Genomic DNA, 16,987 nt, shown 5'->3' with positions numbered 1-16,987 from the left:
GACTCAGGATACCCTCACTTGACCTGGTTGCAAACCCCCATAATGCTAATGAGGCAATGTATACACACTGCAAGGCTCGATCCACTGTTGAGAGGTGTGTTAGAGTAATTCAAAATCACTTTAAATTTCTTTTAAAACACCACCTTTTGAATGCTCTACACTAAGGCTGGTGGAATAACAACAGTATGTTGCAAGCTGCATAATATGTGTGTGAGAGGAAGTGCACCTCTCCCTTAGCATATATGTACAGGAAGATGATGAACCCCTCCCTGCTCCTAACCCCCCAATTATCCAAGAAAGAGTGTTAATTAATGAGGCACAATGGGTGAGAGAGGGAATAATGTTACGAATTATTAGTTAGACCATACTTAAATATATTTTATGAGGGATATTTATTAATTGTTCATGCATTGTATTTACATCATTTACTTTTGGAAATAGACACATATGAGAAAATAATAAAATTAATATAAGGTTTATTTAGCAAAATATTGAGCCTAATGTCTCTATAGCCATTAAACTATGCCATTATATGATACTGAAAACTTACCAAAGGGTTTAAAGAAACACTATTGAGAAATGCATGTGTTTTACATGTATGCTAATGAGGCCATAAAACTAGCAAAATTGTCCTACCAAGGTAATAATAATAATAATAATAATCTTTATTTGCCTGAAAGACAATTATATGCAATACATAAATTGTATAAGGCACGTCAAAAACACAGGTTGGGTACAAATAAAAGATATAAGGCACAAACAGCAAAGTGAGGTGAGCATATATAATATAACTGTGACAGGTACTCTGATATAGAGTAAAAGCAGCCTGAAAGTAAAAAGTCTTTCAGCTTGTTTTTAAATACCCCTTGACTCATGGGATCTTTTAGCTCCATAGGGAGCTTATTGTACAAAAGTAGACTCATAAATTGTTCACCACAGGCAGCACTTTTAGTCCGTACATAGGGGACATGCAAATCTTTGTGCTGCCTCGTATAATGAGTGTGAATGCTGGCGTTTGGGACAAAGTCTTGGAAGTTAGTCTTTACTTTGAGAAGTATGGTGAATATATAAAGACAGGGCACAGGTAATATTCGTAGATCTTTAAACAATGGCCGACAGGGTGTCCGATAGGGTTTGTTGGACAATAAGCGTACCACTCTTTTTTGAATTTTGAATATGGTAACGGCATGTGGAGATGAACCCCAATGCAGAATGCTGTACAGAACATGAGAGTGGAATTCACCATAATACAAGAGTAGCAGAACATCTAGTGACACAGTGGAGCGTATATACCTGATTAGATAACACACAGAACGGAGCTTACGTGCCAATTCGCTGATATGCATTGCCCAGGAAAGATTAGAATCAATAGTCACACCCAAAAACTTTGTACTCTCAACTTGTGGTATACATGCACCGTTAAGGTCCACAGTGATCTGCCTATTATTTTTTCCAATATTTGTGAAGTAGATAAGTTGAGATTTACAAACATTAGGCTTCAAACAATTTTTAACACACCATTTACAGTGAAACCTCGATATAACGACACCCCACGGTGCACTAATAAACACTCGCTATAGCGAATTGTCGCTTTACCGGAGGTGGAGCAAATAATAGCCAATATACCTGTTGCGAACAGATATACAGGAACAGGAGTGGTGCGGCGACAGATAAACATCTATCCGATAAACGTAAGCATAAATCCAGACGAAAGGCGATGTTTTTTTGCATCACTAAATTTCCTTACTCAAATAACGACTAACTATTCAAACAAGTTATAAGCGCCGCACTGAATAAAAATCATGCAGAGCATTGTTTCGTCAATCATTATATTTATCGAACGACAGTTTACCACATAAATTTGAGACTGAGCACTCCATTAACTTCATTTCTAACAGATCGCTAGCAATTACAGAGGTTAAGGAGTCTCGATGAAAGTCTTCCGGCGGTGAAACCCTCGCTATGGCGAGAGCCAACACCGAAAGGGTCTCGTAAAAACGAATTTTTTAACACGCTTATTATAGGGTCAATTGACGGTGCATCGGCTATCTCTCGTAATAGCGGGGGTGTCGCTATAGCCCGTACTCGCTTTAACGAGGTTCCACTGTATACAACTGCTGGGATACAGAGTTAGCAGAGGTACATAAGCTATTCACTTGAGATGAGGTAACAACAAAATTGGCATCATCAGCATATAACACAGGGGTGATATCAGAGGATCGAGAGACAAAGTTAGTGAGATCATTCACATATACTAAAAACAAGATAGGGCCAAGAACAGATCCTTGGGGGACACCTTGGGAAATAACTTTTGGTGGGGAAATAAATGTCACACCATTGGACACTACAGCAACAGTCTGTGATCTGTTGGCGAGGTATGATTCCAACCAGAGAAATGGAATACCTCTAATACCAAAATAGGATATCTTATTCATAAGAATTTTATGGTTGACACTATCAAAGGCCTTAGATAAGTCATAGAACAAGCCAAGTACTTCAGCTTTGTTGTCTAGAGCATTCAGAATTATATTGACTGCCTGAGAAATAGCTTGGGAAGTTGATCTTTTCTTTCGAAAACCATATTGATGGGGAGAAAGATAGTTATTTGATTCCAGGTAAGAGGTCAATCTGTTGTAGAAAATTTGCTCGAAAACCTTGCCAAGCTGATTGATAATTGAAATTGGTCTAAAGGAGTTAAAATCATGAGCAGAACCCTTTTTCTTGTAAAGTGGGATAACTTTAGAACTCTTTAGAGAATCTGGGAAAATTCCTAGCTGGAGAGAGTTGTTAATGAGTAGTAGAAGAGGAGATTTAATGTATTCATATGATAAACATATTAGAAAATGGGGGACATCATCAGGACCAGCACAATACTTAGGGCTAGACTTGAAGATGATAGAGGTCAATTCACGTTCAGAGCAAGGATGAAGGAAGAAGGAGGTAGGTGAGGGATGAGGTTGAAGGGGGAGGAAATCAGGAGGGGGGGATAAGCCAGAGGGGCAAGAGAAGTGATCATTGAAGGCAGATGCTAGTTGAAGAGAATCAGTGATGAAATTGCCAAAGCTATCCTTGAGCTGAAGGTGAGTAGGAATTACATTCAGTTTTGAACTATTTATAATCTTCCAAATGGCCTTGGACTTATTATCAGCAGATGCAATTTGAATGTTATTATAGTTATGTTTAGCTTCAGAGATCATTTTTCTATATTTCTTTTTCAGCTCTTTGTGTCGAGACTTAAGTTCAGGATTATTAGCCTGGTGACAAGCATATGCAAGGTCTTTCAGGATGTGAGAAAGGTGACGTATGTCATCTGTGATCCAAGGATTACAAGGAGAAGGTTTAGCCTTAATTTTGGTCACAGGAAATGAAAATTCAAAGAAGGCTAAATATTTATAGTAAAATGAATTGAAACTAGTGTTAAAATCAACTGAGGAGTAGACCTCATCCCATGACTCATTATCCAATAAGCTTAGGAAAGTTTCTATATTGGATTGGGACCAAGAGCGACCCATACGAAATTTGATGGGGGCTGCAGTTGTGATTGCAAAGGAAGCTACAATAGGATAGTGATCAGACAGGTCACACTTGAGAACCTTTGAGACAGTAGATGTAGGGTCAAAGTTAGAAATGATGTTGTCAAGCAAAGTAGAGGATTGGTCTGTCACACGGGTAGGTTGATCAATAAGAAGAAAAAGATTAAAAGACTTTAGGAGGTAAGGTGTTATCATTATTGAAAGGTCATTAAGAGAATACCTTTTTCAGAAATTATGATTGATATTGTCAACAACTCAACATTTACATATATGTGTAGAATATTTTATTGAAGCAAATGATATATTTACATATGAATTCATGTTGGCCCTCCTCTGTCTATGTTGGGGACGAAAAATAAAATATTTAGCCTTCCATGATTAAAAGATGAATGTACATTTCAATGTTATGCTACATTGAACCCTCCTCCCAGCATAATCCTTTACCTTGGAATACTTTCAAATGGAGATTTTTATGGGAATAAAATGTGCTGGAGGGATTTACTTTCATTTTTCATAAAGTTGGATGCATTAAATTCAAATCTGAATTAAAATCCCACACTTGCTCTGGCATCCAATACTACTTGGCAGGCCATTATAATATATTCTGATATTTCTTTCATAGTCTATGCCAAACTAATTAAGGCTATAACCTTTGCCTTGCCGTCGTCTACCCTTTCCTTTGATGCCATACCAACCCAGACGGCACAGAACCCTCCGTATCTAATTCGTATGTACATAGTACCCATTGACTAAGGGGATACTGTGCCGCTCCGTCGCTTTTCGTCAATGGATACATACCATTCGCGGCCTGTCGACGAAGCGCGTACGCAGCATGTGAATGTCCGCTACTAAGCACGTACGATTGGATACATAGCGCGCAGGAACACGGCACTCAGGCTAATCTCAATCGATTAGGTCGAAATTAGTTATATCGTAACTCGCACGATCGAAAAATGTATCGAACGCAACACAATCGATAACTACCGACCGTAGCGAGAACCTTGATACGAATGAATTGTAAGTTCTCAATAGGTAAATAACACCATATCATGAATTCTAATTACCATGAAAGACTCACGACCGACAAAGTTTTTGTCGGTTGTGAGTTTTTCATGGAAATTAAAATTCATGATATAGTATTATTTACCCATTGAGAACTTACAAAACTTACTCGGCCACTTAAATAACTCTGCGAAAAATGAGATTCTCACGGCTAATTCACGCACCACCAGCATCCAGCATTGTTAAGTGGCTCGTACTTACTTGGAAACCTTGAGATGTTAATGAGAGTAAATTCTTATTAATTTTGACACAAAATAAGACATCACATAGCCCACGAGCATTAAAAAGCTTACCCTAAAGCCTGACGAAATAAGATTTTTAAATAAAAATTGCCGATGAAACAGGATTGCTGACACATCTGCTATTAGTATGATCGAATTCATCAAAATGCAAGCAAAAATTAACGTATAGTTCAGTCTCAGCTACTAAAACTTACCCATATCAGGCGCTAAAGTATTTGAAAAATTATTTGGTATGAGTAAAAGTCCCTAGGTAACTGCAGTAAATGTATCAACCTATTAAAAATATGAAAGTCCTGCCAAATCACCAGCATAAACACTTGTAAAATAAAACATGTTATCTCTTAGATCACACCTCCGATTTTATACTTACTTTGCATGAAGTCACCACCGCAAGAAATTTTAAAGAGGCAGGAAAGAAAAAACCCACAGAAATACAATACATATATTATGTATTTTCTATTGTCAACCACAATAATATTTCCAATTTTCTCTTCTATCCCACATCTAATTTAGCGAAACAATTACTCTTATTCTCTTTCGAATAGAAAATTATTTAAAAGAGGACTGGTCGATACATACAAACTATCGTCAATACTTTCTCCGATGAACGTCCACTATCACTGCACCAACTTGCACAAATCAAATCCACATATACAAATATGTCACTTCTGCCACAATGTCTGTCTTCTTGGCGACAGGTAACAGTGAAGCAATGGTACCTTCCTCCAATCTGGGCACCTTCCATTCAGCAAGAATTTTCTCCTCGTCTTCTCGTCCAAGGCCACAGATTACTTTCTGATATCACAATGGTGCAATGTGAAGCTCACACACCTAAAATTAATAAATAATAAAATACCATGTAACTTATTAGGTCAAATCATTTCCAATTTTTGGTATTTCTGCATGAGAAATCAAATTACTAGGCTCGTAAATATAGTAAATATTTGTATGCCTGATATTTTTATTGTTTTAAACTATAGCATAAGATAATTTGAAATGATGAAAGCCGACGTGTAATACACCATAGGGCAAGCTAAGAAGCAATATTCGATCCTATAAACTTGGCAGCTTATTCCTAGTTTCTCCTTTAACCACACGTTTACCGAATGAATTAATACAAAAAAGACAACTAAAATGCAAGAATTTTCAAAAGAATTGCTGCTACAATATTTTGAATCACCATTTTTAGTACTGAATAGTTCGGGATGTTGATGCATCAACATCCCGAAGCCACTTCTGACTTAAAATTACATCCAAATAATTACAGCGAGAAAGAGTACATACCTCACAGTTTTTCGTAGGGGTGAAATGTTTTCTTCTTATCGCCCAAATGCACTTCTTCTTCAACTCAGGATCTTTTGGAGAGCTAAAAACTTGAACCATATGTCCCGGAGTTTCCATTACATCCCGACAATACACACACGAAAGGCATTTCTAACAAAAATATCTCACAAACACGTTTCTGAAGCCCAGTGAATGAAATTAAAGAATAAGGGAAACTTCACCATTACCAGACACTCTATTCTTCACTAACTTAACCACAAAAATCCCTGAAATGTAGTGAGACGTGACGTAAACGACGCGATCTCCAACGGCTTGTGAAGGCATGTGATCTTTCTAGGAGGATAGGGCACGATGGCACCAGATGGCACCACCCGCGAAAGAAAATAGTCCCAGACCGAATACAGTTTTATCGATGAGATACAATTTTATCGATGCATATGAATTTGCCAGTCCTCTTGCATCTTTTTTCGTCATTAAAGGAAATAAAGAAACAAAACCTTCTAAGTAACTTCCTAAGCGCGATTTTTGTATCTTGATTGTCCACCCTCGTATTTAGGTACGAAAACTTCCTGTGCCGTCTGGGAATATAATTGGAATAATCATCTGCAAAAATAATAGCCTTGTTCTATAATTATCTGAAGACATTCATTTAATTATGTATTACTCCCCAGTACCTTAAAAAATTGTTATAACATCATGTACTTTCTAATACCTCAATCATGGATTATTCTTAGATTGTGTATTGATACAAGAATAATAATATTAACTAGAGGTTGTTCATGAGTTGTAAGGCAATACGACAATATTTCTATTGCAACAGCAGCTGAGCAATGAGGGATATATTTTGTCCCCTGTGTACCTACTAAATCTGTAATTAGTATTTCTCAATATTTGGTGAGAGCAGAGCAGCTCATTTCTCTGACCCTTGATAAGACATTAGGAGGCTGTTGTGCAGCAAAGTGGTGGTTAGGAGGATAACCCCCCCAAAATCTCAGAGAAATTTTTAAGTTAATCCGTTTTATTTAATTTGATTGATACTACTAATAGAATAGTGCAAGAATTAATAAAATTTCCCTCATAGAATGTAAAACTCACTATTTTTTACCGGTTAGCTTAGTATTGCGCCATTAATTAATCTCGCACCTACCGCTTACCCTGGTGGGTATTCCATACCCCCACACAACCCGGTATTAGTTCCACCTAAACCCCCCACCAGCCTTAATTCCTAGCTGTGCCCCTGCTTGCAGGATTTGGGTAAGGAAGGGCTGCAGGGGAATTATTCTCTTCTGCTGAAAACGTTTTTAAGGTTGAAGCCATGGTTACATTTCAATATGCCTGGTAATTGTATTTTCAATGGCTGATGTATGACTCTGGATGAATTTAAAATTTCCTGGGATTTGGAATGGAAGTTGGTGGGATTCAGTTGATGTAATGTGATGAAATGCTATGATTAGAGTTTTTGTCTGGTGATGATGGAGGGAGAAGGTTATTCAGGTGCTGGGAAGGAATGTGATTCTAGGTTTTTGAATTGCTGAGGAAAGTAAAAAATTTTGTTAGACACCAAACCATGACAATGCAATACTTCAGCTATCATTAAGAAATCTTGGTTGCTCATGTCTTACATAGCCTGTTGTCTAAAAATATTATTATATAAATACTTTATTTAGATACTTCATACTAACTACCAGAAATATTTCCATACCATATTTACCATTTTTTCACTATCATAGAAGTTTAATGTCATGTGGTGCAACAAATAACCGCTCACAAATTTTAAATTCCTCATCAATTCATTACAAGATCTTTCATTATATTTAAAAGTGGAATGTTGGTCCAGAAAAGAATGGATAAGGTGAAGTGGACGGAGAGGAAGACGAACGACGAGGTGGGTGTGGAGAGGAAGCTTCTAGATAAAATATGGAGGAGACAGAAGTCATGGATGATACTTAGCGGGGAGGGGATTTTTAAACGGTGTTGGAGGGGTGAATGTAAAGAGGAAGGAATAGAATTCATTCAGTAAAATAAATGATCTTGCAGTCAATTGAAAAGAAAAAGTACATTTTTAAGATGTCGGACTAACTCGCAAAACGGTCATCTATGGACACATAACCCTGTGGAATACTGCATTTATAATAATTTAATAATCATGATCACTTTCACCAAAAACAAGATATTCTCATTGAGTTGCCTTTCCCATACTGCAACCCACATAGCACAAAATATCTTCTAGATGTCTAGAAAATATCTAGAATGTCTTCAGCTAATGTCTAGAAAATGTCTTGTAATATCTTCTAGATATTTTGTAGATATCTGTCCGCTTTTCCGATATCTTCAAGATATCTTTGAGATTATATTTTCTAGACTTTGATATCAAAATTGGATTTATTGGGAAAATTCGGGGTAAATGATTCGCTAATGATCCCAGCTAACATAGGAGGATTTATGGGGAACCAAGGGGGCATGTGCCCCCCCTAAATGGTTTAAAATTAGGCAAGAATTTCAACACAGTTTATCATTATGATCGTTTTATTTTGTGCATTACAGAGCCTCAATCAGGGGAATAGCGAGTAGGTGGGTCTGGGGGGTGCGGTTCTCCCCCTTATTCCCCCCCCCAAATTTCAAATTTATTTTCTTTTATAAGGCAGGAAATGTGTTTTTATATTTTGGTGGGTCAGGGGGGTGGGGGGGATCCGGGCTCACGGGACCCCCCCGAAATATAAAAATTGACGATTTTTTCAATTTTTCCTTTTAGGAGGCAAAGTGAATGTTTTTTTATATTTCGGATTTTGGGAGGGGAGGGGGTTGAAGGGGGTCCGGACCTTCCCCCCCTCCCACGAAGAAATATAAAAATTGATTTTTCATTTTTTTTTCTTTCATGAAACAAAGTAAATGTATTTTCATATTACAGAGGGGTTCGGACTCCCGAAACCCCCCCCCTAAATTTAAAAATTAATGATTTTTTTCTATTATGAAGCCAAGTAAATGTGTTTTTATTTTTCAGGGGGGGTCTGGACTCCTGGAACCCCCGCAAAATTTAAAAATTAATGATATTTTAATTAAATAATGATTTTAAAAAATTAATGTTTTAATATTTCGAGGGGGGTAGGGAAGGTCCGAACTCCCTGGTCCCCACTGTGCAACACAAGAATATTCTAGGCATGATAAAGTAGGATGTATTATTTAGAGTATCCAAGACATTGAAGATATTTTCTAAACATATAGCAGATATTTAAAATATCCAAGATATTGAAGATATCTTCTAGATGTCTAGAAGATATCTAGAATGTCTTCAGCTTATGTCTAGAAAATATCTTGTTATATCTTCTAGATATTAGTAGATATCTGAATGTCCTCTTTCTAGATATCTACAAGATATCTCTGAGGTTTTTTTTAGACTTTCATATTCAAATTGGATCCATTGGGAGAATTCAGGGTAAATGTTTCGCTAATGATCCCATCCAACATAGGAGGATTTATGGGGGACCAAGTGGGTTGCCATTATGGCCCCATAATGGTTTTGACCCCTGGTCATAGTGTGGCCCGCCATAATGCGGTTTAAGTGTGGATAATACCTACACTTTCTATATGTAAAGGCCGCTATACACGGCGAATGATCTTGCGTATGATCATGCTGAATGATCATGCGAATGAAATCATTCGCCGTGATGTAAATTTATGGGGTTATACCTCAGAGTAAGGATGGGGGAGAGTGCGCTTTGGCTACTGCGCATGTACTCAAGATCCCGCATATACAGCATATACATCCCACACTTCCCACAATTCTTCCCACAGGGGATTCCCGCACTACTTCCCACGATCACGTGGTAACCATGTTGACTACAAGAATCTGCTACTGCGCAACCTGAAAGCGCCCTCTACCCCAATCCTTACTCTGAGGGTTATACCAACGCTACCTAGACTAAGGCCTGAGCAGCCCCATGACACTTCCTATCCCACTCCATTGGGAACCCACGGTCTTTTATTGAAGTCGTTTCCTCAACCTGCCGCACGTTTGCCGGGGCGGCGCCACGTATTCTGGAGGGCAAGAATTAGCGGGTAAGTTAATTTCCGTATTGTTGAGCGCATACTACAGGTGAGTGGAAATAGTCATTTTTGTAATTAATTAAGATTTAGTTTTCATTCATTTTCGAATGTTAGCCTTCTGCATTATTTCCTTATTGTTCTACATTAATATTTCGTGGATATATATCGCGGATTTACTGAAAAAAGGAAAATGCCGTGGACGCATGTGGTACCGCGTTGCACCACTGGTTATGGCCACAAGACTTCGGGGATTTCGCTTTTTAGAGTCCCCAAGGACCCTGAGAAGCGATGAAATAGCTGTACGATTCCTTTTTTTGGTGTGCTAAAGCTCCAAAATTTATACATATTTTAAATTACAGGTTCTGCTGTTCCAGTGGTCAATGTCATTCACAATGGAGGAATGAAGTAACACTGAGAAAATGCAAGATGTGCGACGGCTATCATCAACTATTCATCATTCTCTCCTACTAAATTGAATCTCTTAGAATGATTAGTAATTAGAAATAGAAATTAGTAATAGAAAGAATTAATAGAAATGTTAAATTGTGAGTACTTAAAATTTATTTTTCATGACATTACCTTGCATTGATTGTATAAATAATCTCAGTTTTAATAGCGTTGTGTAATCATTCTGGAAATGTAGATTTGATGTGTGTGTACATTATATACGTTGGAAAAATGTGAATCGTTTTCATTCTTAATACCTCTTTCGATGATTTCTTTTAATGCAGCTGTTATCGATGGTGCGTGCAACTCTCATGAAAATTACATTTACCGCGTATTAGCAGTATTAGCCTGTGGTTTCTGTCGTACTACTAATCTTATTTTTGGGCGAGGGATAATATTTCAGATTTGCCAGCACCTGAAAGTGATCAGACATCCGCAAATCCCTCGGACTATATCCATTGTACTGTTTTCGTGGAAGTTTATTCGGAAATTATTTGCAAAATCTCTTTCGTTCTTATCTTTCAAAAGGTATTTTACTTCCTTAAATCTCAAATTATTCCTTCGGTGAGTAGGCAAGCATCGTTATAAAATAGCCTTTAACGGTAATAATGGTACTTCCGGAAATTATTCACCCTGTTCAACGATTAAATATGCCTATTCTATACCCGCAAAACGTCTTTAGGATAGAATCATTTTTTTTAGGTTTGCTGTGCCCTGCCATTATTATTATCACTTGATCGAGACTCAGGAGATTAAAAACATTAACATACGTCACTCCATAAGAAGTATTTCACTTCGGCCTTGGTAAGAAGCCGTTTGCGTTTCTGATATTATATTTGTTAATAGTGTTTGAAAGCAAGGAATAACATCTATATTCTTATATGGCCGTGGAAACATGCCGATGGGCTCAGAGGCAATGGTGCGTACGTAGCTTCTATGACAACTTATATTAACGTTTACCACAAGATAGCTATAAATAATTATTTCCTTAAAAATACCTTTCCTCACTACATAAGGTTTTAACTGCTGACAATCTTTCGTTATGGCTGTAACTGATTTTACAAAGGTATGGAAGCAGACGAAGCTGAAATCCAACGCCTTCCATTTGATTAATACTCACGTATGAGAACGATTTATAGGTATTTTTCGCTATAAGATGTTAAGTGCATATGAACTTGTCAACTTATAACCACTGTCCATGTGTTTATATTCATTTTTGCCATAAATTAGTTCATAATTACTGAAGTATCGTATACAGATACGTAGGAAACTTGCCCTTCAGGATAGGTGGCGCCCCAACCGGCCTCAACGGGAAACGGCTTCATTAAATGACCATGCCTGAACGGAGAGTGTCCAGACCTTCTCATATTCTAAGACCGTGGGCCTGAGTGCTGAAGGCTTGACGTCACGAGGCGGAGGCCTAGCGAAGTCTGGAACCCTCTCGTTGCTAGGGAGGCCTTATAATAAATAACGTGATAAGTACATTTAAAACGTGTATCCTGCGTGCATGCCTGCTTGTATTAGTGAAGTTTTGCGCGGATTTCGGTGATTTTAATTAAAAAAACTTGAAGTGAACAAGTGGATAAGCGGATAATGGTGAATAAGTGCTGTGTACCTCACTGCCGAGGCAATAGGGTTGTTCAAGCCTATCAAAACGGTCTAAAAAAACGAATGTATATCACTTCTGATGTAATTTTATTTTGATTGGGATGAATGACAGATGCGTTGAAAAAGTAATGATGGAATTATTAGCAATCAAAATTCGAACAATTTTAAACGCCGCCAAAAACGGTCGGCCATCTTGAAATAGAGGTGATGACGAAACAAGCCTGCACGGCTGGCCTGTACCCTCGATCGCTCGATGCCAAGCTGAGCACTCTGCATGCCGACTGGACATTTGCCAAGGTTATTCCTTATTTTGAAATGGCCTATGTTGTGCATGAAGCTTCCGGATGGATCAAGGCGACATAAAATCCATTATTCAAGTTAGGCAGGCAACGTATGTAGTGTAATTGTTGACAGGAATTGAAAGTTTTGAATAGCTGCATTTGCAAGGAAACTACCTACGTGCAGTGAACTTTCATTTTGCCGCTAGTGCAAGTGAACAAAATTTGTGCCCTTAATGTACCCCTGAGTGAATTGATTACATATAGACGATGAAGTAAAGAGTGAAGCGACAAGTGAAGTGAGTTGTGAATGTAACATCTTCGACGAAATTATTTATTTCTTCCAAGCTGGTTCAATCAACCCTATACATTTCGATCTAAGGTATCTAACTATTGCGAAGGATATGTTTCATATTTGAGCTAGTTGTACTTAGAGGATACATCGAAAGTATATTAATTTTCATTCGTTTGTTCGCTTCTAAGTTCTGTTTGATTTTATTACCTATTGTCAATTCAGTTGGAGCATTCGTCAGTGTTTACATTTCACGAATTTCGTTGCGCTGTTGTTTGTTTTGGTCATATTTGGTTACGGTAATAGTGAAAGTGAAATTCGAAGTTTTTTGATGTTACAATAACTGGTTTAGCTAGTTTAATAATTTGTTTCAGCCTATTCATTTCATTGTCTTCGTAATGTCAACGTAAAATAACGTAAACTGATTCTAAGTCGTTAGTGATGAGTGGTAAGTGAGGTGTGGAGAATCCTTTCGAACTTCAAGGAGTGCAAATTCTTTTGTGTGTGCAGAGTGATTGGAAAACCGATTTTCATGTTTTATTAGTGTTACATAATAGTGTTTTATATTTATTGTGAGCCAAGTTTTTTATTGAATCAGTTGATTTGGAATATACTTATTATACGTATCAAAAAGACAGCTCGTGAAATGTGTGCGTTGTAGTGCTATTTATGATATGATGAGCAATAAATATGTACAAGTAAGGGTAATTTTGCTTATTATTACTCTTATTAAAGGATAAATTTGGATTTTCTTTAAACACTGATCTGGCGGCAGACGCTGGAGATCTTAAAAAAAAGGGGAATAACCCTGCTGAGCCACTTAAACAACACTGCAGCAGGGCATCTACAGGCTTGTGACGTCACACATCAATTCAAGATGGAAGTAGGGCTTTTTGGCGTAACGTCAAATTTGTCACTGTTTTAAGCCTTCTCTAAACATGTACAATGAAGAAAATAGCGTAATATAATTGTCATTGCTCCTTCTGAAGCACGATCTTTCAATTTCTTAAATAAAAAAAATATGGTGAACAACCCTATTATGCAGGTGGTGAGAAGGTTTCCGTTTTTCGTTTCCCGGAAGACGACGAGCTGAAGAAGAAATGGATTAGGAGAATTCCGAGGGAGAATTTCATTCCTACGGCATATTCTAGGGTAAGTTGGCAAGGGTATGAACAATATTAATGCCTGGTTGTACAATTAATTAATATTTACGAGTTAATGTACGAGGGTTTGGACGAAAATTGAACCGATACTATTTTATCCTATATTTTTATCCTATATTTTATCAATGCATTCGTGCAGGTTGTTGTTAGTTTTTGGAACGTGCACTTGTACGTTATCTCTTATGTTTTCATTCATCTTGTGTAACCAGGCAATTACGAGATATATTTCTGAAATATTGTAGTATTTAGTTTTTCGCTGAAATAACTTAATGCTAATGTTTGTAGAAAGATCTCATAATAGCGCCTAGTTTTTAGTTTATGGAGGTTCTGTATTTGTACTCTGTAATCATACAATACTATTTTCCCTTGTACTTTAGGTATGCATTAAGCATTTCCAGGCTCATAATGTTTACTCGGAAACATCCGCCTTTGATGATAAGACTGGCAAGGTAATTGCAGTGAAATTACCAACTCCCAGACTGAAAGCTGGTGCAGTACCTTCTGTTTTCCTTGGCTGCCCGTCTTACTTGAGTTCGGCTTCATCATCACGTGAGGAACCCGATACGAAGCGACTGAGACTGGATATGAAGTACCTGGAGAGGTGTATTAAAGTGAGTGAAGAAGAGAGAAGGCTCTCCGAGGAAAAGGTGAAGTTTAAGGATTCATGTGGACTTCACAACAAATTGGGAGAATGTGACTGGTTGGGTAATTTTTCCAATGTCAAGAGAGGTGATGAATTGCTTCTCTGCTATATCACAACCAGAAATTAGGGCGAGTGTTTTGGTGGGAAATGATTTGGAAGTCAGAAGCTTTTTAGGCACTGTTTCCTTGAAAACAGTTGGTAAATATAAGTTTCCCATGTATGCTAATGATATGAATGTGCTGAAAGAAATTTTGGATGGGCTAAATGTTTTTTTGATGGGGAATAGACCCAAGGTTGAAAAGTCAGAAATGTGCCTTAAGTTAGAGGTCATTTTGTCTATTTTAGATGTTATGGCAGCAGATGATGAAGTAGGAGTGAAAGTTAACTTTATCATTGAGCAACTGAAGCTTATGATGATGAACAAGTTTACCTATCGTTATAGAAGTGAAACTTTAGTTTTTTCTTGTATATTGCCATTACAGCCATTCGTCAAGTGTGTTCTAGTCAAAATTTAAGCCCAGTAGCAGATTTATGTAACTCACTTACATATGCCAAAATTGTCTTTCCCAAACTTAAATGCCATGAAAGAAATGTCATCCTCATGATGAATGGAATTCATTTGAAGACATTTGTTGATTACAAAGGAGGTAATGTAGTTGGCTTTAGTCATAGCTCTTCCTCAGTTGCCAAAACTGCACATGTTTTCATGATTTCAAGTTTAACGTCACCATTCAAAGAGGTGGTTCACATACTTCCAGTGTGTAATTTTCCTGCTAGGGAATTGCATAATGTAACAAAAAAAATAATCATCGCATTGGAGGGTATTGGTTACAGAGTGGTGAGCATTGTCTCGGGTAACAATGCTATTAATAGGAAAGCAGTTTCAATGTTCATAGAACCAGAGAAACTAAGCATTGTATATCAACATCCTTGCGATACAACACGGCCCCTATTTTTTGTATTTGACTCCGTTCACTTAATCAAATGTGTTAGGAATAATTGGTTAAATCAGAGTAATGGGCAGTCATTCTTATTCCCTGATTTGAATGATGACAGTGCACCAAAATTGACTGCGTCCTTTCAGACTATCAGGGATCTTTATTTTCTTGAGTGTGGTGAGATTGTTAGGTTTGGGCATCCACTCACCTTGAAAGCACTCTACCCTTCAAACATAGAGAGACAGAATTTGAAGCTGGCGTTGCAAGTGTTTAATGACTATGTGGTCACAGCCCTTAAGACTTTGGGGAAAGATAAAAATTTGAAGCATCATAATGACTCTGCTGAATTTGTTAAAATAATTTCAGATTGGTGGAAGGTCGTTAATGTAAAGACTCCCAGGAAAGGGATTAGATTAAAAGACCCCTTGCAAACACCTATGGCTTTGGATTCTGAAGGGAGAAAGGTATTGGAGAAAGTGTTCGATTGGGTGCAGAGGTGTGATGGTACCAAGGGTGGGTTGTCAAAAAAAAACCATTCCGCCTTCATGCATACCACACATGCCCTCTGTGAAATGGCATCCTATTGTACGGTGGAGTTAGGGATGGAGTTTATGTTGCCTGGCAAAGTTCAAACCGACTGCCTTGAAGAGCGATTTGGTCTCTACAGGCAGCTTGCTGGCTCTAACTATCACATTTCTATCAGGCAGTTGTACGAGTCAGAGACCAAATTAAGGCTTCAAATCTACTTACCTTTGAAGCTTAAGTCTCAATCATTCAAAAATATATTAGTGGACCGTGTAAATGATGATGATGTTGATGATGTACTTGAGCCAAAACAGTCAGTTGATTCGTTGTTACACTACCACATATCTGTGGAGTCTGACGATATAAAGAATGTAAGCAATCCTCTACCTGTGTTAACATACATAGCTGGGTATTGTGTGAGATCATACTTAAAATTGATTAATTGCCCATTTTGTAAAAAAATGTTAATGAAGGAAAGAATGTTAGAAGAGGTAGGCAGTGATAATTTGGTTAAGTGCCTTAGTCGAGGTGGTCTTTTTGTGCCTCAGGAAGTTGCTGTGAATGCTGTTGTCCATGTATATGTTGCGATGAATAAAATCATCGGCAGTGATTTAGAAGAAGAATTTCTAAAAGAAGTCAGTCAGAGGAATGTATTACACAGTGTCAGCATGAATGCGTTGATTCTAAATGACTACTTAAATGACAATATCTGTGACAATGGACACCAAATGAATAATGCAATAAAAAAAATGTATATGTTTGTGCCAATTCTTTTTAAAAAATTACTGTTGTAGAAAGAATGACGAATGCTGTCGTGTTAGTAATGCAAGAAAGATAATGAAATTTGTGAAGTGATTCAGCATCAATAAATATAGCGATATAATGAATTTGTATTCTTGATTATTTATTACAGTTTTTTATAAGATCC

The 16,987-nt window shown here is 37.4% G+C and overlaps 1 protein-coding gene across 1 annotated transcript; it reads left to right on the top strand.

Moving 5' to 3' along the window:
* The first annotated feature begins 2,843 nt into the window (after positions 1-2,843).
* On the top strand, positions 2,844-14,736 carry LOC124163750 (THAP domain-containing protein 5-like). The gene is made up of 3 exons (XM_046540830.1): positions 2,844-2,940; positions 13,836-13,942; positions 14,331-14,736. Exons 1-3 carry the CDS (start codon positions 2,844-2,846, stop codon positions 14,721-14,723), a joined length of 597 nt encoding a protein of 198 aa, XP_046396786.1. The 3' UTR covers positions 14,724-14,736.
* The last annotated feature ends 2,251 nt before the right edge of the window (positions 14,737-16,987 follow it).

Source organism: Ischnura elegans, chromosome 8 (assembly GCF_921293095.1).
Source record: "Ischnura elegans chromosome 8, ioIscEleg1.1, whole genome shotgun sequence".
Lineage (NCBI taxonomy): Eukaryota > Metazoa > Arthropoda > Insecta > Odonata > Coenagrionidae > Ischnura > Ischnura elegans.
Note: the sequence above shows the minus strand (reverse complement) of the source record. Positions and strands in the feature narration are given on the sequence as shown.